Genomic DNA, 24,263 nt, shown 5'->3' with positions numbered 1-24,263 from the left:
TTATATTATATAAGACATGCTCTTATATTATAGTAAAATAAGACTGGGTCTTATATTATTTTTTGCTCCAAAAGACTCAGTAGAGCTGGTTGTCCGGCTAGGTCTTATTTTCGGGGAAACATGGTAGCTTATATTGGGTGACCTCATTCTTTTTTGTGTTTCCTGCAGTGAAGGCTTTGAGCTCTATTTCTGCTATTTTTGTTTCTGTTTCTGGCTTGTTGGGGGAAGAGTTTTGAATCATTTAGTCACACTTCATTGTCATTATGCTGCTGAAGTATTTAGGCTAAAGCTCTATATTCTTACTGATCTTTTGTAAGAATAACAATCATTTAGTTTTTATTATTGCTGTCCTCATTATTGTTCTACAAATGCTTTCTGTGAGATCTCTACAGTAAGCCACTGTTCATGGAGAGAAAGTGCCATGAAAGCAAAAGTAAAAATGAGTGTAATCGAAGAAACTTAGATTGTTGTAGAAAGAATATAAGAAATAGGCATAGGAATGTATGAGAAGGTAGAAACTTGCCATTTGGAAGGAATAATTGGTTTTCAGCGGTGTCTCTCAAGACTCTCCTCTCTTTTCTGCAGTTTTCCCTTGGGTCTTACATGCCACTGGGATATAGTTCTCCAGGCCTCTGGTCTTTCCTTTTCCCAGTCTCTTCCCCATTTCCCTCCACCCTACTCATTGCTATTGCAGTGACCATACCTAAAGTGCAGTCTGCAAAGATGAAGTCTTAGGTTATTGAGAAGGGTTTCCTTATATCAGCCCCAGCATATGATTGATTTCTGTATTTTGCTTTGTTTTCACCGTAGACATTGAGAATCACTTACAGTCACTTTGCAATCTTAAGGCACAAAACCTGAAAGAAAACTGTTGATGAAATTCTTATTCTAAGTTTGACTTACTAACAGTATCAAATAACTGCTTAAACGCATCGAAAACCTGGTTGTGTATATGTGTTTTAATTATTGTTTTTAAGAGGGAAGCCTAAAATCAGTGATCCAACCTGAAATTCAGATGTTCCCCTAAAACAGTAACTATGAGCCTATTTTTCATTAGTTTATGTCAGGAAAAATTACACATTACACATCAGCACCACCACCCCAATTTCCTAAAACATAACAAAAGCACAATAAAAATAATTGTGTATAGGTAGCACATAATCATGTTAGGATGTAAAGTGACTAATATCGCTTCAGATTCACCAGGTAATATGATAGCGAACACATAGTTGCTTTGTGTACAATAACATGGTTTCCGTTCACTCCACCAACATACAAACTGCACCTCCTTGTTGCTACCCAAGGTGTGGTTCAAAACGTCTCTCTGTGATTCTGTACATGGGGAGCTACAGCTCAGGACTTCCCACACAACATTGTGTTTACAATGTTTTACTTTGTATTGGGGGTGTATATATACATTTTTTCTGTGTACACATTCACTGAAAAATACTATCTTGAGAGGAATACGTAGATTGTATGAAGTTTCAGTATTAAAATTCAAAAAGTGTTCTATCAGGAAAACCTTACCTGGGGAGGTATACCCATACATGTGTTTTTCCTCTTTTAGGAAAAAAAAAAGAACACTCTTATGGATATTTTTTATCATCTACAAAGTAAACAGATAATATAACGAAATTCTTTTGTATAGTTACCATATAGTTCAAGTTACCAGCATTCTGCCATTTGCATGTAATTTATATCTCTGTGCACCCAGTCCCTACTCAGTTATTACTATTTTTATAGTTTGTGTGGTAAAAACTGCCTTAAAATGAAATGCACAGATCTTATCTGTACAATGTCTACAATTGTATACACCCATGCCACCCTAACATCTATCATTTCCATCTCCCCAGAAACTCTTCCCACGTCCTTTCCCATTGGAACCTCCCACCCACATCCTGGGAAGCAGCCACTGCATTGATTTTTTTTTTTGTCAATGTTCGATTACTTTTTCCTATTCTAGAACTTCATATAAATGGGATTATGCAGTATGTACTCTTTTATGTCCAGCTTCTTTTTCTCAGCATGTCTTTCATGTGTGTTGTTGCGTGTATTAGTAGTTTGTTGCTTTTTGTTGCTGAATAGTATTGCACTGTGTAATTTTACCACAATTTTCTTTATCAATATACCTGCAAATAGACATTTGGATTTTTTCCCAGAGTTTTGACTATAATGAATAAAGCTGCTGTGAACATTTATGTGACAGGTCTTTTGGAAACCGAATTTTTTTTCCTCTTGGCTAAGTTACTGGGACATGGGATATGTGAGTTTAACTTATAAAGAACCTGCCAACTCTGATGCCTGAGTGGTGGGGCCATAAAACATTTCCATTAGCAGCATATGAGCATTCCAGTGGTTCTACATCCATAGCTGCTCCGGTGGGTATGTAGCAGTTCCTCCTTGTATTTTTTTCTGATGACTGTATTTTTTCTGATGTACATTTTCCTGATGACTGATTATGTTCAGCATTTTCTTGTATTTAGCAGCCATTCAGATACATTCTTTGGTGGAGTGTCTATTCAAGTCTTTCTCCCCACTTTGAATTAGGTTTTTTGTCTCCTTATAATTGAATGTAGGAGTTCTTTATATATTCAGGATACTATTCTTTATCAGGTATATGATTTATGGATCTTTCCTCTCAATCTGGTTTGTTTTTTTTTTTCTTAATGGAATCTCTTTATGCACAGAAGTTCTTAGCTATGATAAAATCATATTATTCATTTTTTTCTTTTATAGTTATTATTCTAGCTAAGAATCCTTGCCTATCTCCAGGTTGCAACTATATTGTCCTATTTATTTTCTAAAAACTATATAGTTTTAGCTTTCATGTTTATTTGATTACCTTGAATTAATTTTTGTACATGGTTGAGATAGGGTTTGAGGTTTATTTTTGCCGTGTGAGTATCCAGTTGTGCTGGCAATATTCATTGACAAGACTTCGCTTTCCCATTGAATTCCTTTGTACCTTTGTTAAAAAGCAATGACCATATAACTGTGTGTCTATATTTGGACTCTCAGTTCTCTTCTAGTAATCTGTTGATCATTTATGTCATTACTATACTGCCTTGATCACCATAGCTTTATAGCAAATCTTGCATTCAAGTTGTGCTAAGTCTTCTTTTTGTTCTTGTTTTTCAAAATTGTTTTGGCTCTTCTAGTCCTTTGAATTCCCATATGACTCTTAGAACCCACTGGTAAATTTCTATTTAGAAAAAAATAAAAGCCTGCTGGAATTTTGGCTGTGATTGTGTTGAATCTGTGGTTTAACTTAGGGAGCTAAACCTCTTAACAATATTGAGTCTTCCAAATTATGAACATGACGTCTGTCCATTTAATTATTTATCTGCAGTGTTTCATAATTTTCAATGTAGCACTTCTGCATTTTCAGTTAAGTGTAGTCCTATGTATTTTATATTTTTTAATGCTCTTATGAGTGGAATTTTTATAGTTTCATTCTCATTTGTTGCTAGTATATAGAAATACAATTGATTTTCATGTATTTGCATATTGACCTTGTATCCTATAATCATACTAAACTAACTATAAATTTTAATTTAGGATAATAACAGAACTAATGTGAATTTATTTTTGTTATTATCCTAAATAAAAATCCTTATTTAGCTCTGATATCTCTTCTTAGTATAGATTTTTTCAAATGTTTAAGTAATCAACTTGAAATTCAAAAGTGAATATGACAGAATAGAAAGACAAATATTATTAATTATTATTTGTTGAAAATGTATTATTTTTATAGAGAGATGGTTTCTAATACTAGATATATTTTTATTGTTTATCAAATTCATTGAGGTAATCAGATACTTGTTTAAGTAATGATTTTTGTTGGATAAGTCCCTTAATCTCTTTAGTCATTTCTTAACTGTAGAAGGGGAAAAGACTCAATATCTTTAAGAACTTTTCAAACTTAATGTTTTGTGGTTCTGGGATCTAAATTTTTGCTTCTCAAACTTCAGCATCTAATTTAGCCGAAGGTATTTCTGATCTCTGTTCTGGGGAATATAGCTATAAATCCTTTCCCAAAATTTTTACCAGATAAATCTCTTTAGCTATACAAGTTGCTCTCAGCCAAGATTGCATATCAGAATTGTAGGACAGCTTCAGCTAAATAACAACCCTTCATCCCAGCCTCCTAGATGAGAATCTGAAGGTGGAGCCGAGGTGTGCTTTTTAAGTTACCTAGTTGATCTATCATATAAATCTAATCAGGAATCTAGATGTGAATTTTTGCTCTTGTCATAGAAGGATGTTGACAAAGTACCAAGTACCTTACCATAGAAAATATAACCATTTGCTATTCAATTCAGATTACACACCAATTGCATGAAATAAAACGGTGTCCTCAGTGATGGAACTAGCAATTTTGACAACCGATGCAAGTAGCATTGAATGTGTCCTTGACTCCCCAAAGGGCAAAGGAAAGAGCCTTACATGGTTCATAGTACTTCCTTCCCTTCAGTTTGAGTCTCTGTCTCCATCCATCTCTTCTAAATGCTAAGAGAATGGGATTGACCTAGATATAAGAGCTGTGCCTGAAAAAATGAGGACAGGAGAAAAGGATGATTTCTCAGCTGAAGACTCAATATTTGGCACAATAAATTATAATACTTAAATATTATAATTTAAAGTTGTTGTGACTCTGAATCTTATTGCCCATCCTTATTTATATTTCTGGCTGTGATTCAAAAGCATTAGGTTAGTAAATAGGTTTTAATTCTAGTTGATTCCCTGACATACTGAGCTGTCATACGGCTGTTTTTCTCATTTTTTACTTATAGCTTATACTTTTTTTTTTACAAGTTTTTAAAGTAGCATGTAATCATAAAAAATTCTAATTGTACAGGTAAAAGTAATAAATAATATTACCTTTTACTTTTTAATACTACTCCTCCAGAAGTAACCTCTGTCAACTTACCATTTTTCCTATTTGTCTCATGTATAGTCATATACATCTGTGCAAATACAGATTTTATAGTTAATATACACAAACAGAATCATACTGTACATACCTTTTTCACTGAATGGTATATCATTTTTCATGTCAGTACAAATAATACTATAACATACTGGTATATATGTCTTTGTGCAATTGTTTGAATAAATCTATTGCATAATTTATGTCAAATAATCTTTCTTTAATGTTATACGAATATACTGCCCCACTAACAGCATGTAAGAAAGGCTTTTCCCCAAAAAATCTAGCAAACACTGGATTTTATCAGATCTTAGCCAATGTGACTGGTGTAGTTTTTTTAATTGAAAGAATGTCTTCACACAGGTATCTTACATAAATACATAAGGAAGTGACTGAGAAAATAGTACACTGGTGAGGCAGAGTTTTTAAAGGTGACACTTGAATAGGATTTTTCTCTGCTTTCACCACTGTATAGAGTTTGGAGGGAGAACTGGTTGCTGGGGAATTATTTTGGAGGGGGAGGAAGGTGGTTGGGATGGGATGTGGGTGGTTAGGATGAGTACTAAATGAAGTAGTGGGTCAAGTTGAACATATGTGTCACCCATTTCAGAGGTCCCATACCTACTAGAAAGAAGCTTTGGGATCGGGAGACTTGAGTTTGGATTCTGACTCTGCCACTACCTTACATAGAACCTTTGTACAAGTGACTGAGTGTGTGAGTCTCAGTGTCCTCATTACAAAAGTATAGGAGCACCTATTCAACCTACCTATCTTGCTGAGAAGTATGGCAGTGTTAGACTCTATGTGAGTTATGCTTTAAAAGTTACCAAATGTATATGGTGTAATCCTGCCTCTATAGGACTGATTCACGGACAAGATAAATGTTTAAAAAAGAAAAAGAAAGAAACTGGTGTTGGACGGAGGAGAGTTAAGGACTTTGATACAGTCCTTTAATGATTGATTGGGTTTGTGCCTATGTCTATAGAAGCAGCAAGGAAAATATCTTGAAGGCAAGAGAAAAAACTTCCAGTAACAGAAGGAATTGGAGTAGAGCTCTAATCAGATTGTTCCTATGAAAGAAGCAAACATTAAGCTGGGCATTACTAATTTGGGGAATGTCTTAACTCATAGCATGCGCTGATGTTCTTGGAAAAAGGAATTCTAGGTCAGGTCATCTGAGTTCTATTTATTTATGTAACTAACAATACCATTAATAAAATTAAGCTGTAATGCCTCAGCTTCCTAGGAAAACATGATTGCCCTGCAATATTAATGAATTGTTAAGAAATAGATTATACTTCTGCCTCCAGTTACTTATTCCTTTCTGTGCCCTGCAGGTAATAGGAAATTATCATCAGACACCTATTTCATGTGGTCAATGAACCAACCCATAGCAATTGAACCAACTTCCACAGAAACACTGAAAATCAGAGCAACACATAAACATATTTCTTTACTCACTTCCTTGAAGTCAGTATTTTCCAAAATTGTCAGCATTTAGGATTCAAAGGAGTAGCTTACTATTTTCCCACTATATCAAATTTAGAAAGATGTGAGCTACATATTGCTATCACTTTGCCTTTAGAAAGTATTTTAATTTAATTACTTTTGTTTGAGAGAAAATAAACCTCCCATGTTTAAGCCTTTTAGATGAATGTGTTCCTTTGGGAACATTGTACTGTACAAAAAAATAGATTAAATTGAAGTTGCCAAAGACCTCATTTTAACACTGCATTTATTAAACTAAGTCCTTAAAACCTGTCCTTTGCCCAAAGTATTAAGATATTGAAGCTTGATGTATATTATTTTGTCCTTTTGGAGAAAAAATTAATATGGTAATTCATTCAGAAATATTCTTTCATGCTAGTAAAATTTCATGTTAGTTTTAGTCATCTTCCCAGTGTGTCATCCCTGGCCTTGGTATTCCTTTCTTCCCTTCAGTTCTCCCAGTAGTTTGGAAAGTGATGATCATTATTCATGGGGACTGGTGCCCAAGATTTTTGGAAAGGGAAAATACTCAACAAGTACACGAGGTCTTCTTTGAAGAGGACCTGTTATTTGTATTCTCTGTTAGTCTGCTTCCCTGACCTCCCAACCAGTCCCTGAAAGCTATACTGAAATACTTGTAGTTCCTGGAAAGAGACCTGTATAATACCTGCATCTCTTTTGATATGCTTTTCCCTAGTCCTGGTGCCCTTCCTGCTACTCACTTCCCCCTGTGCCTGCTAAGCTTCTGTGATCTCCTCAAGACCAACCCATCCATCTCCAAGAAGAGACAATCACTTCTTGCTTTATGCCTGCATCCACCATATGGCAGTGCAATGATTTGTTCCCAAGACTGTGTCACTTATTAGAGTATCAAATGTTTGAGGGCAGGGGCTAGATCTGACTGAATGAAGTAATTCCTACAAAGTGACTTTTAGAGAATCTGGTATCTAAGACATACATGGTAGCTATGGTGATGAAGGTGCCTATATCCCTATCACTTGTGTGATGGCTGTTGAAAAAGAGAATAAATGGATGGATATAACATATCTTTTACACTTTTATTGGAATACTTCTTGGTCTGGTTTCTATTTTGTGATGCCCTGTTAATTGGATTTAAAATTCCATTGGATTAAAAACAGGTTACTTATCCATCCTATGGCTTTTTATTCCCACTCCAGATAAATACCCTTAGTAATGTTTTCTAATTATTAACTGGAAATGTTTTTGGACTCAAACATGTTTGGCTATAAGTTCTGTCTCTAAATATGTTATATTGGTCAAATTCCCTAAACTTACTAAGCCTCAATGTCTCTATCTGTATAATGAGGTAATAATGCATTCCTCTACTAATTTGTGTAGGACTTAAGTGAAATAATGTATTTGTGTGTGTATTTGCATGTGTGATATGTGAGCCTTGTATGTCAGTAGCATTCATTAAATGGTATTATTACAAAGTAGTTATAATATTGATATAGAAAAACAAACTGGAAATTACCTTAAATCCCACCAGAGCTACCATCATTTTTGGCACTTAGTAGAGATACTCACAGAGCTTTCTTTAGACTCAGGCAGAACTTTTTACATAAATGAAAATAATGTGATGAGTAGACTACTTTATATTTTGTCACTTTTTTCCCTCAATACTGTTACATTTTTATGGCAGTGGATCTAGAGCCATATCATCCTCATTCATTCACCTCCTTTTAATGGCACAATTTTCCATTTATTGATGTATGATGGCAAATACAATAAATCTTTTGTTGACGAATGTATAATATTTCCATTTTGTTCTGTTCTATGTATAGCTGCAATAGACATTTTGACACCCAGGTTTTCTGTTGTTGTTCATTTATTTTGTTCTTTAGATTCCACAAATAAGTGAAGCATATGGTATTTGTCTTTCTCTATCTGACTTATTTCACTCAGCATAATACCCTCTGGGTCCATCCAGTTGCAAATAGTAAGATTTTATTCTTTTTATGGCTGAATAATATTCCATTTTATGTCCATACCACCTCTTCTTTATCCAGTCTTCTGTTGATGGACATTTGGGTTGCTTCCGTATCTTGACTATTGTAAATAGTGCTTCAGTGAACAAAAGGGTTGACTCCGAGGTTTTTAATCATTTTAGGATAAATTCTTAGAAATGGAATTGTTAGATTAAAGCTTAACCTATAAGAGGATTCATCAAGTTATCAACACTTATGATTTGTTCATTTTTTTCTGCATGTGTTATACTCAATAAAAGTTTATCATAGAAAAAAATTAACCTATAGATTCTAACTGATATCTTGAAATGTAAATTTTAAAACATATTTGAAAGTGAAGTAGGGAGAAGAGCTCTCAGATTTCATTGTCAGCAATTCCAATTACCTGAATTCCAACTCAGTTCTTTAATAATAATTATTACTGTTCATAATAAATCCTTCTACTTTAATAAAAGCATGGGAAAAGGGGGTATTGTTGAATATATTATTACTTGATATTCAAACCTCAGGCAAATCTGTTGCTTTAAATAACATTTAATTTTTGTATAATTAATATTTCTAATATGAGCTTAAGTTAATTAACTTTTACTTTCAATTTGGTAGATTTTTGAATAGATTTAATTGAGCTGGTCTCCAGCATAAATTTATTCTGTTGAACTATGGAAAATTAAGAACAGTTGAACACCTGTCTCTTTATGATAGATTTGAATAATTAATTTTATTAAAACCAATCTCATTAAATACCTCTAAAGTGAAAGTTTATGTAGTATAACAAAAGGATTTCCATCCATTTACTTTTGGTGAATTTTTGCTGGATTAACCTTAATTCTACTTCTTCCACAAACTGTAAAATATTGCAATTAAATATCCCATCTCTGGTACCTGAATATAGATAGTTTTCCTCAAATCGGGTGTGTGTGTGTGTGTGTGTGTGTGTGTGTGTGTGTGTGTTTGACTACAGTAGCCGAAACCAACCCATGAGGAGAAAATGAATCACAATGAAAACCCATTATAATATGACTTAGAATTTACAAATACAAATGTTTCTCATTTGGGGCTATTGTCTTCAGTATCTAGAGCTGCTATAATTTGCTCCTGAATAACATTTCATTGAACTGGAAATTCAAAACTTCAAAAAGATGAGCTAACTTACCCGTGGTAAATATTGGTATCTTTTGGGTACCAGGGATTGCGGAGCTGAGGTAGAAGTTACTGTCTATGTAGAGGATCTGAAAAGGCCCTTTTTGTCAGTAATCGGAAGAGGGAGCCAAACACAGATAAGAAAACCAGAATTGGGGGTCAAGCACATAGAGAGCTCCTTTGCTTCTTTGTCTTTTTCTTCCCTTTTGAATGCTAAGGTAACTTACTGCATGTCTGAGAGAGCATGAGACGAGGAGATAGAGAGAAGTATGTCACTTAGGTGTATAAATTAATATTTAGAATTAGAGGGGTCCTCAGATACTGTGTTCATGGAGACTTTTCAGTGGCAGAGAACAGAAATTAGTTCAATTTGATTGAACCAAAAGAGAGAATTGATTGTAATGGTATGGATGACCCTCCTGGAACCTGAAGGTCAGGATACATGGGAACTTAGGAAGTGATGGCTTTTCCTGCCCCTTCATCCACGCGGCAGAATGTCGCCATGGCATAGAACTTGGAGAAGATGTAGAGAATCGTTACCTGAGGCTCAGCCCTAATTGAACATCCCCCCAAAAAAGAGAGTCTTAATTGTCCCAGCTTGCGTCATATGTCCCCCATCTACTTCCTTGAGTGGCATGACAAGCAATACAAATGTGAAGGCCCACCATTATTGATGGTATTTGTGATGGGGAGGTCCGAAGGACCATCCCTTGCAAAGAGAAGTGGTTGTGTGCTGGCGAAGATCTCTAAAGTCTGTACTAAACCCCCACCCCCACCACCACAAACCCCCCCCAACCCCTCACCATCTGGCCTGGTTTTCTCATTCAGTGATATGGAAAGCGAGGTGGAATGGCATAAAATACACTTTCCGTAGTCATGGCTTGATGACAGTGGGATAAAGATATAATTTATCATCCACACTGGGTTACTTTTGAGAGGGAGCACTATTAATAATTGGAAAAACATGCATAAATGGGACTATTTCAGGCTAATTAGGATATATGGTTACGCTTGAATGGAAGCGGTGTAGATCTCACATTTTAAGATAATAAATAGATTTGTTTTCCTTTGACTTGGGTCAAAAAAAAATAAAATGTTTTTCAATCTATGTATTTGTACAATGGAATAAAAGTGTAATAAGTGTATATTATTGTTCACGGTGTGGTTTGTTTGCAGAAAGAGAAAGGTGCAGTCTTGTTTTGTTTCTCTTTTTCTTTTTTTTCTCGCTTTATTTTGTTTTCTGTTTTCCTCTTTTTTTCTTTTTTTTGAAAGGTATAGTCAGACCGGGCTCCATATTACATTTGGAACTTCAAAAGCCTACCAGTCAATAATCAGGCATTTCCTGTGTGTGTGACGGTGAAATGCTTGACTTTCACCTCTGTCTCTCAACACTCCAAGTACTAAGGTTGTGACTAGCTAGCATCCTTGTGTTCTTGCTCATGGAATATTTAATAGATATCTTTCTAAAGATGACCTTTAGAAATCATCTGATTTTTATGTGTACTCTGTAGAGGATGTGACCACTAAGTGTGCCTTAGGTCTGTAAGCTTTTAAACTAATAGCTAAGTCACCTTGGGCAAATTACTCAAGCTCTTGGAGTTCCACTTTCATCATCTGGTCAAAGGACATAATATCCTAGTTGTTCTGAGATTTAAATGAGATACTGTGCATAGAGAGTTTAGCATAGTGTTTGGCATGGAGGGAGCTCTCATTAATGGTAGCTATGACTGATTAGAATTAACCTGAAAGACTTCCAGGAGGTATGGAACGCTTTCTTTTTGGCGTATGCTATACTTAGAAGATGGCCTACATCTGTTTAAGGAATAGTGACAATCTAAAATTTATGCATAAAATACATGATATTCTTTCTACCTCCTTACTGAATTTCCTCTGGAGTGTGATTCCTTTAGTGATAAAGAAATATAAAAACTGCTTTTGTAGTTGGAAGCTATATACCTTTTCCTTAAATGGCAAAATTGTTTTATATTAAATAAGATCTGAGAAAATACAGAAGAAATCTTCCTCTCCTGAAACTCAGAGGCTGCTAATGCGTCCTTTCTGGGGCCAGAAAAGAGGCTTTGTCTTAGATTTTTTGATCCAGAGATCTGCATTTTCCTTTTAGATTTAATCCAGTTAAATCAGGCTTCACTCTTTCTTGAGGTTCTTGTTCTGTGCCCAGTTTTCCACCGAATAGCAGAGTGTTCTCCAGGGGCCTCTGAGCATTGGCAGGGAACAGCTGCCTCAGCAGTAAACACCAGTTGTTGGCACTGATAGAAACATCAGCGGCAAGCAAGATGCTTTGCTCTTCAACTGCCAGAGCCTCTGAATATTCAGAAACCGCACCATGAAAGACATAACTTTAGATTTACTCTTAGGTAAATTAAAATTAACGACCTGCTTTCTTCCTTTGGGTTGTCATATTTTTCCCTCTTAAAATAATAGTACCATGTATTCTATTTGATCAAAATAGAGGATCACAACTAAAAAGCAGGCATATCCACACACATGAAACAGCTCAAGTTTTTTATATGCTCCAGCCTTTGCTAGTCAAAAAAGCTGGAGCCCACCTCAGAGAAGGTGTACTAGCAGTTGATTAATGGGAGTGCCGTTCCATTCTGGGCTCTGTGAGTCATTCAGTACGTCTTCATTGAGCACCACTGTGTGCAAGCTATGCGTGACAAGCTGGGGAACACCAAGAGGGGGGCACTGGTTCCTGCCCTCAGGGAACACAACTCAGTTCAATAAATGTCGTGTGCCTACCTGATGCTCACCACCTAACCAGAATCAACTTTACCACATCAGGTGGGGTGTAAGTGCAATAAGACAAATGTTTTTTAAACCTACTGCCATAAAATTTAAAGACTGGAAGGTTTGCTAGGTGGAGGTCTAGAAAGACTTTCTGAAAGCAGAGGCCAGGCACAGTGGGGAAGACATTCGCAAATAATTACCTGAATGCCAGGCATTGAATCAAGCATATTCCGCACATTGTCTCATTTTAAAATTGTGATTTAAAGATCCTTATTTGTAGGTCATTGTAAATTAAAGAGATTGAAAAATTTGGTTAGCAAGCAAACCGATCATACTAGGCATACTATTGTGTAACTGGGTTTTGACACTAAATACATTTGGGACATTTCCTATATCACTAAGTATGTTTTTTCACTTTATTCGTAATGATTACATGACTTATTTGACCATATTCCTTATAATTAAGTTAGGTGAGAAGAAAAAAAATTTTTAAGGAAATAAATAAAACCATGAAAGTATTAGAAGGAAATAACACTTTAAAAAAAAGATTTTATTTTTTTTAGAGCAACAAAATTGACAGGAAGGTACAGAGATTTCCCATATACCTCCATCCCCAGACATGCATAGCCTCCCCCATTATCACTATCCCCCACCAGAGTGGTACATTTGTTGCAACTGATGAACCTGCATTTTGACACATATAATCACCCAAAGTTTATAGTTTACATTAGGTTTCATTCTTGCTCTTGTACATTCTGTAGGTTTGGACAAATGTAGAATGGTACATATTCATCAGTGTAGTATTATGCAGAGTGTGGGCACATTTTTAAATACATGCTATTAAAAAGGCAGCCACCTTAACAGAAAACATAGTAGTTTTGAATACATAAAAATTTAAAAATCGTTTGAGTACCAAGATTACTATAAATACTATTTAAAGGCATTATCTCATTTAATTCTCACAATAGTTTTATGAAATAGGTCCTTAGGTTCCTTTTAAAAAAGAGGAAACTGAGGCCCAGAGAAATGACATTGTGGAGATCAACAGATTTCTGAGAGATTGATTATCTTGGTGAAGAACAAAAGCTGATAGAATGAGAGGCATAGTGAAGGGGTAGTTGGAGTTTAGTCTTTGTATCAGCCTTTGATGTGAATCCCAGCTCTACCACTTCGAGATAATGGATGAGCTTCATTGTTGACAGTTAAAAATATTATATTTTAATATCATACTTTGAAGTGTTCATTTCCATATACTTTCTCATTGTAACTGTTGTGACAAAATGATATCTTTTCCAGGAGTGTCTTCAAATGACAAATTTCAGAGATATCAAGGACAGACAAATTAGATTCTAATTACAAGAAGCATAAATTCCTTTTTACTATCCCTTATATAGTGTGCTCCACATCCTTTAAATAGTAGAAATTATCAAGGTCTCAGTTAAATAGGGACAGTATGGTATAGATCATTAACTACTTATTAAATAGAGAAGAGGAAACTGTGGAAGCTATTATTAATTGATGATATAAAATAAAAGATTGATTATAACTATCATCATAGTTTACCAGTGGGAAAATATTTAGAATATAAATGTTTTTAGATCATATTTAGGTGAATTCGATCAAGTTAAAAATCCCACCCCATCTTGGATAAGAGCAGATGGCTTATTGATTATGTACAGTAAAATGTTTCTGTGCAGTTGATCTAAAATTTGACTTAAAACAGGGATATAAGTTTTACCTCCTCTGTAATAACAAATTTTATGCTATCTAATAACTTTGACATGTTTACAGAATCATGTTTAATGGGCCCTCCAGAATCCTGGTAAATACCACAGTTTGGTCTGTTTTCTACATTTTTTTAAGAATCTGGAAAAGCTGTAAGAAATGAAATATATATCATAAACTTTTTTCATCTATTTTTAGTTCAACTACTGCTCTCTTCAAGGTTTGCAAAAGGGTCAAGGACTGTGTGTTTTTTATTAACTGCATTCAAAACTGAACTTAAGAGATTTTAATAGCTGTTTAGAATTAGTGTTTGAATCCATACTACAGAGAATATTAAGATTTTTAGCCTTAAAGAGTCCCACATGTAGCCACTTAAAAATGGACTTCATTGTTTAACTCCAAGTATATACATATATACTTGTGCACATATATAAATATAAACATGTATATTTATACAAAATATACATATTGCATTTTTACAAGTGCATTTTATTTTTTTCTCAAACAGATAAACAATCAGATCTTGTATGGAAGAAGTCACCAAAATGCATCTGCCATTATTAAGACTGCACCGTCAAAGGTCAAGCTGGTTTTCATCAGGTAAGATAGATACACATGGTTTTCTAAAATCTAAGGTCCCTTCTGAAGATGTTATTATTTATGTAAAACTATTTTATCTTCGGTTTGTCTAACAAAATCACTGTATTCTACACATGCGTTTTCCTTTTGTAACTGTCACTTTAAGTATAGATTGTTTTGATTTTGAGGCTTTCTTGTTATTTGTGTTTCACATGATAGCATTGGTAGTTGAGGCTTGTACTCATTTTTCAGTTTTTAAAAATTCCTCCCTTCCTGGATCTGATTATCCTCCTATAAATATAACAGAGCCTTCTAGCTTCTCCTCTTTTTGTGACCATCATTTAGTACATTTGTTGATTCATTAATGTCTTCACCAAAGAATATGCCGGAAAACAAATGCAGGAAAATTTTAGGAGCTTCATGTGAAGAGTGCTGGTGAGAAAACAGAGGGGAAGAGATAGGAACTCTGCTGTCTAGAGTCATGCGGTGTGTTTGGGCTTTCACATTGACCTGTGCCTCACTCACTCCTGGCTGACTGAGTTCTTTTGGCATAAGTGAATCAGAACTGGGGGTCCTCACTGGTGGTTCCCATCATTGCCTCATCAGCAGTGGAATGAGGTTTGATTTCCTGTTATTGGACTGAAATGACGGGTAAATCTGAATTATTTTTAGGTGATGTTACTAAACTTGTATGTTAACTGTTGCTCTGTTTCTTTTCCTCCTGTGCCTCAGTTATCATTTGTAAAATGGGGATAATAAAGCACCTACCTCACTGTGATATTTCAAAAATTTGAAGTGTTCAATACAGTGTCTAGCATAGAATAAAGGCTGAAAGAGTGTTAACTGGTATTTTATAACAGTGATTATTGTTGCTATTCCCCTTCTCATTTAGCTACACATCAGTAAGACTTATGGATTCACAGGGTCCCCCCAAGATTAATGGGTAGTTTTATTCCCAGCTATGGGCACTAATGTACCTAATTGAAGTATTCCTTCCCATGCCAGCACTTCAGCCTTGGGATATTGCTGCTTTGCTCCTAAAGAAATCCTCCACTGGTGACTTTTTCTCCACTCAGTAGCATTCCCTGGCCGTCCAGTTTTTTACTCTTGTTTCCAGAGGTAGAAACCTTCCTCCTTCTTGTATGTCTTTGTGTGATAAGACACCCTCCTCTGGCTTACTCAACTTGAAGTCCTCTGTTAGGCACCAATATCTTTTTTGGATTTCTTTGCCCTTCCTGTTACCAGAGCTTACAAATTTAGACGTAGATGATAAAAGCATACAGAGACTTGAGGAAAGGTCAGCCACTCACGAGTGTAAGATATCCATCACTGGAAGTCCATATAAGCAAACAGTTCAAGCCATTTAGGCGTGAAAACTTTGTGTAAAGTTGTGTGAAAGTTACATGAGAAGACTTGTATAGCACTCAAAGGTGTCTGCACATTCGTACGTGCTCAGCACGTGGTGGCGAATGCTGCAAGTGCTGTTATTAAGGTTACTGTTACCTGTTTAGCATTTGTGAGCCTTTGTTACCCATACTGAGTCATTCCATTTTAAGGAAAGTAAAAAGAAAATTGAATAGGATCCAAAGGAAATCATTAAATCCAATTAAGTAGTTGGGAAATAGAACCCTCTTCCTTCGAGAAGGAAAGGTCAAATGACTGGAATTTACTTAGAATACAAAAGAGAAAGCTGAGTAGAATTTTAATAATAGTAATAAAGCCCCATTAATTTAGTGTCTGATGATTTTAATTTTGATTCTTCAGAAGGGATCAGAATCAAGGAAAGAATTTGTTCAGTAAATTAATGGTGTAATCATAATTGATGCTGCTGCTGAATACTTATTTGCTGGAAGTGATTTTAAGCAATTTAGAAGTATCAATGTACATACAAATATGTTCTCTAATTATTAACATTTCTTGAATGGTCATTAAATTATAATACCTGGCACACAGTAGGCGTTCAGAAAGCTTTACTGAATAAAATTTTTTCAGCTCTTACTAAGCAATTCTGGATTACTTATTCTCCAAAGGTAACAATCATAGTAAGTTAGTTTGACTTATTTTGTGGATTTGAAAGTACTTATTGATATATAACTCATTATTTTACAAAATTACTCATAAGTTCCTTTCCCCACTACTTTCTCAAATAATCTAAGATTTTCTATATCTTCTTATATAGGGAGAAAACAGATGTAGTCATAATTCTAAACAATCTGTTGTCATATCCACTTTTAGACTGTATAGAGAAAAATGAGCTTAAATTTAATCAAGAGATAAGTATGCATTGTTGATAACCTTTTGTTTGATTCAGTAGATAAATCTGATAATCTGTATGCCATCTTTTATTAATTAATGCTTCAGTTTCCATAAGGGAAGGAACTATTCATCTTACTGAGAACTCTTATTACCTAAAGTGATGAATTCTTTTTTTTTCTTTCCCTTCTTCTGCTTCCCTCCCACCCCGACCCCCACCCCCTCCCACTCCTGTTCAAGCTGTTGTTTCTCAGTCTAGTTGTGTAGGACACAGCTTCCTAGCCTATGCTGGTATTATGAGCCTTGTGCCTGGCAGCCCAGCTCCAGGGAGAGTTGTTGTTCACAGTCTTAACTGTAGAGGGCAGCTCCCTGGCCCATGTGGGAATCGAACCGGCAACCTTGGCAGCATTAGGAGCTTGGCGCTCCAACCACCTGAGCCACCAGGCCGGCCCAAATTCTTTTCTAAAGCAAGACTGAACTATAAGGCTTTTAAGTGATTAAAAGAAGAAATCCTAATAAGTCAGACAGAAAAAGCAGAGAACCCTATGATTTCACTGATATGTGGTATATAAACCAAAAAGAACAAGACAAACAAATGAGAAACAAAAACTCATAGACACAGACAATAATTTAGTGGTTACCAGAGGGTAAGGGGGTGGGGTGTGGGTGATGAGGGTAAAGGGGATCAAATATATGGTGATGGAAGGAGAACTGACTCTGGGTGGTGAACACACAATGGGACTTATAGACGATGTAATGCAGAATTGTACACCTGAAATCTATGTAAATTTACTAACAATTGTCACCCCAATAAATTTAATTAAAAAAAAAAAAGAAGAAATCCTAAATTCACCTTGATAGGTTTGAAACTGGGTTTAATATTTGTCTATGTGAGTCTAGTCAGTTTCCTGAACTATAAAATGAGGATGCTATCGCTATCTCTTAATTGTCTAATATATTAATGCAATGGACTCAACAATGTTCATTGCTATAGAGATGATGACGACAATGATGACGATGATGCCAGAAAAAGGCGGGGAAGAGGGGCGGAAGGAGGTAAAAGAAAAAAAATGTCTTGGAGAAGGGAAAGAGGAAAAAGATTTACCATGTGTCCCCGAAAATAAGACCTAGCCGGACCATCAACTCTAATGCGTCTTTTGGAGCAAAAATTAATGTAAGACCTGGTCTTATATTATATAAAACCTGGTATTATATTATAGAATAGTATGGTGTATTATATCATACCTGGTCTTATATTAAAATAAGACCGGGTCTTATATTAATTTTTGTTCCAAAAGACGCATTAGAGCTGATGGTCCGGCTAGGTCTTATTTTCGGGGAAACATGGTACTCCTTCATATATGCTTTGTCTAATTCCAGAATCTTGAATATTTTTTAAAATGAAGCAGATTCACAGTTCAAGAATGTTTTAATTAACATCATAATGATTAAGCACTGGAAGAGATAGCTACAGGCATTATATAAAACCATTTCTGGTAATTGTTAGAATAAAACATGGGTACAACATGCCTAATACATCTCTTTTAGTCTTCTGTCAGCTTCTCCTTCTCCTCCTCCTCCTCCTTCTTCTTTTTAAATGGTGACCCTGTATTCTAACAAAGAGTAGAACACTGTTTAATTGAGGAACGTATAAACAGAAATCTAGTTAACATAAATTAATCTCCAGCCAATTAAATATGTTATAATAGATTTTACTGAGGTAAGTAATAGCAAATAGTGTCAAAATTTAAAGCACTTAACGAAATAAAAAAAGAAAATATTGCTCATCAGCTCTGTACATCAATAGAGGCACAGTGATAGAATGGTGTCCTATTCGTGTGTGGTAACAGGTGCCTTTTAGGTGCTATCCAACATACCATCCTGTCTCCTTCAGGCTGATTGTCTAGTTCATTACTCATTTAGGTATATCTTTCAATCTCTGCATATATATTACCTTTTTCAGACTATTGTTACAAGAACCCTAATTTTGCCTTTTTGGAAGCAAATCCTGAAGCAATTAAATATTGATTTGTTATCAAGTTTCAGGAAGTTACCACTTAAATTATCTCGGCACAACAGATGCAATTATACACATACTTTTCTTTTAAGTTGTATAACTTGTATTGTGTTATATAACTTTACTTTAAAAACTGATTTTTGCAAATTGTATTTCTTTACAGTTCGTGCTTGTATTTGGCAACAGTTTCTTCCTTAGTTGAAATTATTGATTCTCTGTGCATTTCCATTATATAGAAATTTTTGATTTTTATACCTTAACAACTCCTTTTTGGATTTATTGACAATTGAGATAAAAATGGGAACTGGCCACAGATTTGGAAGTATGATCAGCAGTAATTACAGAAAGCTGTTAACATATACTGCAAGCAACATTTTAATTAACTAGGGCCTTTAGTCTATAGTGGTATACATTTGTGTAATCATGTCCTTGTCATATTCTTTTTAACACTTGTATTTATTCATATACTAATTGATCTATATAATTCACAAAGGGTCTGTGAGTATTAGTGAAAATAAGTAAGTTGCTGCTATGTATACATGACTTACATAACCACTCCCTCCCCTTTTTTCACCTCATTAGACTTTTGACAATCTTGTAATCGTGTAATTGTGTCCTAAGTCACATATGGACTTTGCTATACTGTTATTCAACTCTGGATCATCCAGAGATATATTACCACCTGGGTTTTTACTATGCACCACATATTGATTTTTATGGGTTTTCCTATACAATGTTATCCCAGTACACAATCACTCCAATTTAAGTACAGAAGGAGAGCTATATTAATACGATGAAGTAGGAATTGCTATATTTGGCAGTGCAGGAATCCAAGGAGATTAATGATCTTGCCTGCAGCTCTTGTCATACCTTCCCCCACTATCGAAAATTAAATGTCATGTGTAACAACTCACTCTCCATTACTTAATTACATGTGGAAAATATGTACTGTGTAAAAACTCCTGGGGCTAAAGAAGGCCAAATGAAACTGAAACCCTTGGAAAGATTTAGTGCTTGCTGTCAAGCCCTACTGAGTAAAAGTGGACTCACCATGGGATCCACCTTACTGTATCGATTGAACATATGTCTTGTTTTTGTAATTAAAAATATAGTGTGGCCTGTTGTCCTCTGGCCATATCCCGAAGAGGTGATATTGACTTGAAATTAATGTGAATGTGAGAGTCCTCGCCAGGGGAAGTCCATCTGAAAAAACAAATTGAATCCTTGTTTTAAAAGTTTTTATTGTGTTCCTGATTCTTTATACCGAGGTTTGATAATACAAGGGGAAAAGATGGTGGGCCTAATCATGAGTTTTACTTTCATAAAGAAATATTCATGCATTTATTCAACAAGCATTTGATGAGTGCCTGCTTGTGCTCGTGCTGTGACGTCAGTGACACAATCTCTGCCGTGAAAAAAGAGGCAGAAAGTAAACAATCTGGCACCTCAGTGCTGTAGTGCTATGATACTATAGGGACATATAGGAGACAAACCTAACCTAGTCTTTGGAGCCTAAGGGAAGGTGTCACAGAGAAAAATGCTTAAGCTCAGACCTGAAGGATAAGTAAGCAAAGTCACAGTATGTACAGAAACCCATAGGTTTTCACAATAGGATATTATAGCCAGGATACCTGAACATTTACTTCTAGGAGAAAAGCAATCCTTCTTTAGAAAGTACCATATTTTGGGTGAGTACAGTTGTGTACGTCGTTTGTTTTGACTACTGTAAGGAACCATCTTTCTCACTCTCGTGAACCATTTAAGAATGCAATGACCCTTTTCACGTGCACAATCAAATATCTTTCATGGGATTTATGACAAGTTTTGAGGAAGAAACCTGTCATTAGCACTGAACATTATTAGGTGTTGCAGGGAGGAAGGAAGTGGAGACACACTCCTGCAATTTCAAGGCTCTTCTGTTTCTCTGTTTAGATGTACAATATGGTAGACCCATATAAGTCTCTCAAGTGAAATGCTGACTCTTGCTTAATTTCTTCAATACTTGTTTCCTGTACTATCCATTTTAAATAACAATTTCCATTATTTGTTTTATATTCATAAGTAGAATTTGTAAGCCTTTTAGTTAAAGAACAAGGTGGAGTTGGAGTATTTTATGTTTTGCTCTTTTGTCAAAGACGTTGGAATTTATACATCCAAGTCAGAATCATTGTTCCATTTGACATACTATGGTAATGCTGCACATTTAATCTAGTTCTGACTCCACTGAGTCATATATTTCTGGAATCAACTTGAAAGCCCATAGCATATTCTTTTTTGAATATCCACAGCAGCCATAAATTTTCCTCTTTTGAGGGTGGTTATGGTGAGGTAGTCTGAAATGACCAAAAATTTTACAGAGCCATTCATGAATTAGGTGAATTCAGTGAAGTAGGTAAAGAGATGCTACCAAACAAGCCCATCTTCTTTGTATGACTTGTAAAATATCTTTGAAAATCACTTTTATTATTTCAAGGGTAGAACTGGTAATTTTTTTCATTGCTACTCCCATTTCTTAACGTAGTACCCAATTGTAGGAATTATAACTATATTTGTTTCACTTCTTGTGGCACTCAGAGACACCTAATTGTGATGGCCACAGGGATGACGTGGGCATTTTTTTTTCTCTTCTTTTTTGCTGGTCAGTATTTATACACCTTTCCCTGTAGAATGCCTGTTTCTCCCTCAAACACACAGACACAAACTAATGTATGCAGTATGGTGGACTAGTAAGAACAGTAAATCTAGATGCCTGTCTCCCTCTGTGGAAGCTGAAGAAGCCAGCTCATTCTCTCATTGCCGAGATGTGGCCATTGGGTGGTCATGTGGCCTAAGCATGGGAATGATACCTGAGGTTTAGAAGAGAAAACAAGTAATGTGAGTGATTTTATATGAATGACATTTATTCTTGGAGCCACAGGACCTTGATCAGATATTGCTGCTATAATATCATTCTGCTTCCTACTTCCTTATCCTCTGGACGTCTCTTAGTTCCTGTCTGTTCCAAGTCTGATCATATAGCCTACCTGTGTTTTGTGAGACCCCAGTGTCCCCTTAATACATTCCCTTTTGCTTAAGTTGGCCTGAATTCATTTCTGTTGCTTGCTGCCAAAGAATCCTAATGAATGGGAAGAGTGATAAAAGTAGCGCTATCTGAACAAATCATGAGCAACCAGAGTGAGATATTTGGTTCTCTCTGTACATTTTCTTATCACATGTAGGCTTTTAGCCTTGATTCTGACTTCTTTAGCAGAGCACAAGACCCTAAACAAGTCTCTGCTAAGGATCTCCAGTGTGACCAGATTCCATTGCCAAACCATTCACTGGCTCTTAAAGTGACATTACTGTGATTATCTCAGGGGAGTCAGGCAGGGATTTACACCTGGGGGTGGGGGTGGGCGTGTCACCTTTCCCTTTCCCAGCACATGGGCTTATGGTGAGGGCTGGCTATCTGAATAATATTTGGAATTGCCAGCCAGGATAAAGAGGGGAATGGCATAGGATATCTACTACACTACCTTTTAGAAAGAATCACTTTGAGAAATTTATTAGTCTAGTCATCCATCCCATCCAGTCCTAAACTCCCCACATGAACCCTGTCAGCAATCTGCACTGCCAAATATTTCATGAGCCACCTTTTCCTCTGCACAACTGGCAATTATTTAGAACTTGCCTGGAGCCATATTTGTGAAACGTGGGTCTGGATGCTGAGTTACTCCCAGCAGTCCTCATTAGTGATTGACATTGTTTGGAATGTCAAGTGTAAATAGAGTTCTAATTCTACTCTCACTGGACATTTATTTCACATTCAGCATATTCACCTATTTCGGTGGTTTCATCCAATTGGAAATTGGAAACTATTCAGTCTATGCCTGTAGTGAGAAATATCTTCTGGAATCTTTTCAGGAAAAAGTTTTGCTCCCACGGAGATATAATGATTTGCTTTGTTTTATATGTTACTTTTAGTTCATTTACATGGAGATTTCCTGGCTGAACGTTAATTCATTGTCACGTTTCGATTAATATAGCAAATGTACAGTTGGTTTTCTTTTCTGTCCTCACATCACTATATTTAAAATAATCGGAAAATAATATGTAGGCCTGTTTAGTTGTGTTCATGTGTTCATTTATTCGATGTTTATGTGTGGACACCTCAGTTATGTGCTTGGCATTAGATTGTAGTTGTAAACACGTTAGAACAGGTTGCAAAGAAATTAAATCCACCTACTCAGCAATCCAGACCGAATTCAGGCACAGAACTTTTGTTTTTGATGTAATGCTATTCTGATGGCCTAAATTAAGATCCTATGGGTTTCGTGAAAGTGAATTTCAAAGTGCAAGCCAGAGCAGTCCTGAAGACTTTTAAGTGATATTTTAAATAATTCAAACATGTTCTCATTACACGTGAACTTTTTTTTGTCCTCCTTGCTTAATTTTTTTTCAATTGTGGTGAAATATGCATAACATAAAATCTACCATCTTAACCATTTTAAGTGTACAGTTCAGTGGCATTAAGTATATTTACATTGTTGTGCAGCCATTACCACCATCCATCTACAAAACTCTTTACATTTTGCAAAACTGAAACTACCCATTAAAAAACAACTCCCCATTTTCCCCTCCCGCCAGCCCCTGGCAACTACCATTCTACTTTCTGTCTCTGAATTTAACTATACTATATACCTCATAAGAGTGGAATCATACAGCACTTGACCTTTTGTTACTGGCTTATTGCACTTACCATGTTTTTAAGGTTCATGTTGTGGCATGTGTCAGAATTTCCTTCCTTCATAAGGCTGAATAGTAGTCTGTTGTATGTGTATACCACATTTGGTTATCCATTCATCTGTCATGGAAGACTTGGGTTCCTTCTGTCTTTTGACTATTGTGAATAACGCTTATGAACATGAGGATACAAATGTCTCTTTGAGGGCCTACTCTCAATTCTTTGGGATATATTCTCAGAAGTGGAATTGCTGAATCATATGGTAATTCTGTTTTTAATTTTTTGAGAAACCGTCACACTGTTTTCCATAGCAGCTGCACCATATTACATTACTACCAACAGTGGACAAGGGTTCCAGTTTGTCGACAACCTCACCAACACTTGTTATTTTCCGGGTTTGGGGGGTTTTTTTGTTTGTTTTTTGATAGTAGCCATCCTAATGGGTGTGAAGTGGTATCTCATTGTGGTTTTAATTTGCATTTCTCTGAGGATTAGTAATGTTGAGCAGCTTTTCATGTTCTTATTGGCCATTTGTATATCTTCTTTGGAGAAATGTCTTTTCAAGTCCTTTGCCTAATTTTCAATCAGGTTGTTTGTTTTGGTGTTGCATTGCAGGAATTCTTTAATATTCTACATGTTAACCCCTAATCAGTTATATGATTTGCAAGTACT

The 24,263-nt window shown here is 35.6% G+C and overlaps 1 protein-coding gene across 5 annotated transcripts in view; it reads left to right on the top strand.

The window, feature by feature from the left end:
- PATJ (PATJ crumbs cell polarity complex component) overlaps positions 1 to 24,263 on the top strand; it is a 299,142-nt gene that overhangs the window by 176,735 nt on the left and 98,144 nt on the right. For all 5 annotated transcript variants that reach the window (XM_081055925.1, XM_081055924.1, XM_081055921.1 and 2 more), the window contains one exon: positions 14,528 to 14,619. In XM_081055925.1, the coding sequence (XP_080912051.1) occupies positions 14,528 to 14,619 (92 nt within the window). The remainder of the gene's footprint in view (positions 1 to 14,527; positions 14,620 to 24,263) is intronic.

The sequence above is a fragment of the Rhinolophus hipposideros genome, assembly GCF_964194185.1.
Source record: "Rhinolophus hipposideros genome assembly, chromosome: 8".
Classification (NCBI taxonomy): domain Eukaryota; kingdom Metazoa; phylum Chordata; class Mammalia; order Chiroptera; family Rhinolophidae; genus Rhinolophus; species Rhinolophus hipposideros.
The sequence above is the reverse complement of the archived record's forward strand: the minus strand, read 5'-3'. Positions and strand labels throughout refer to the sequence as shown.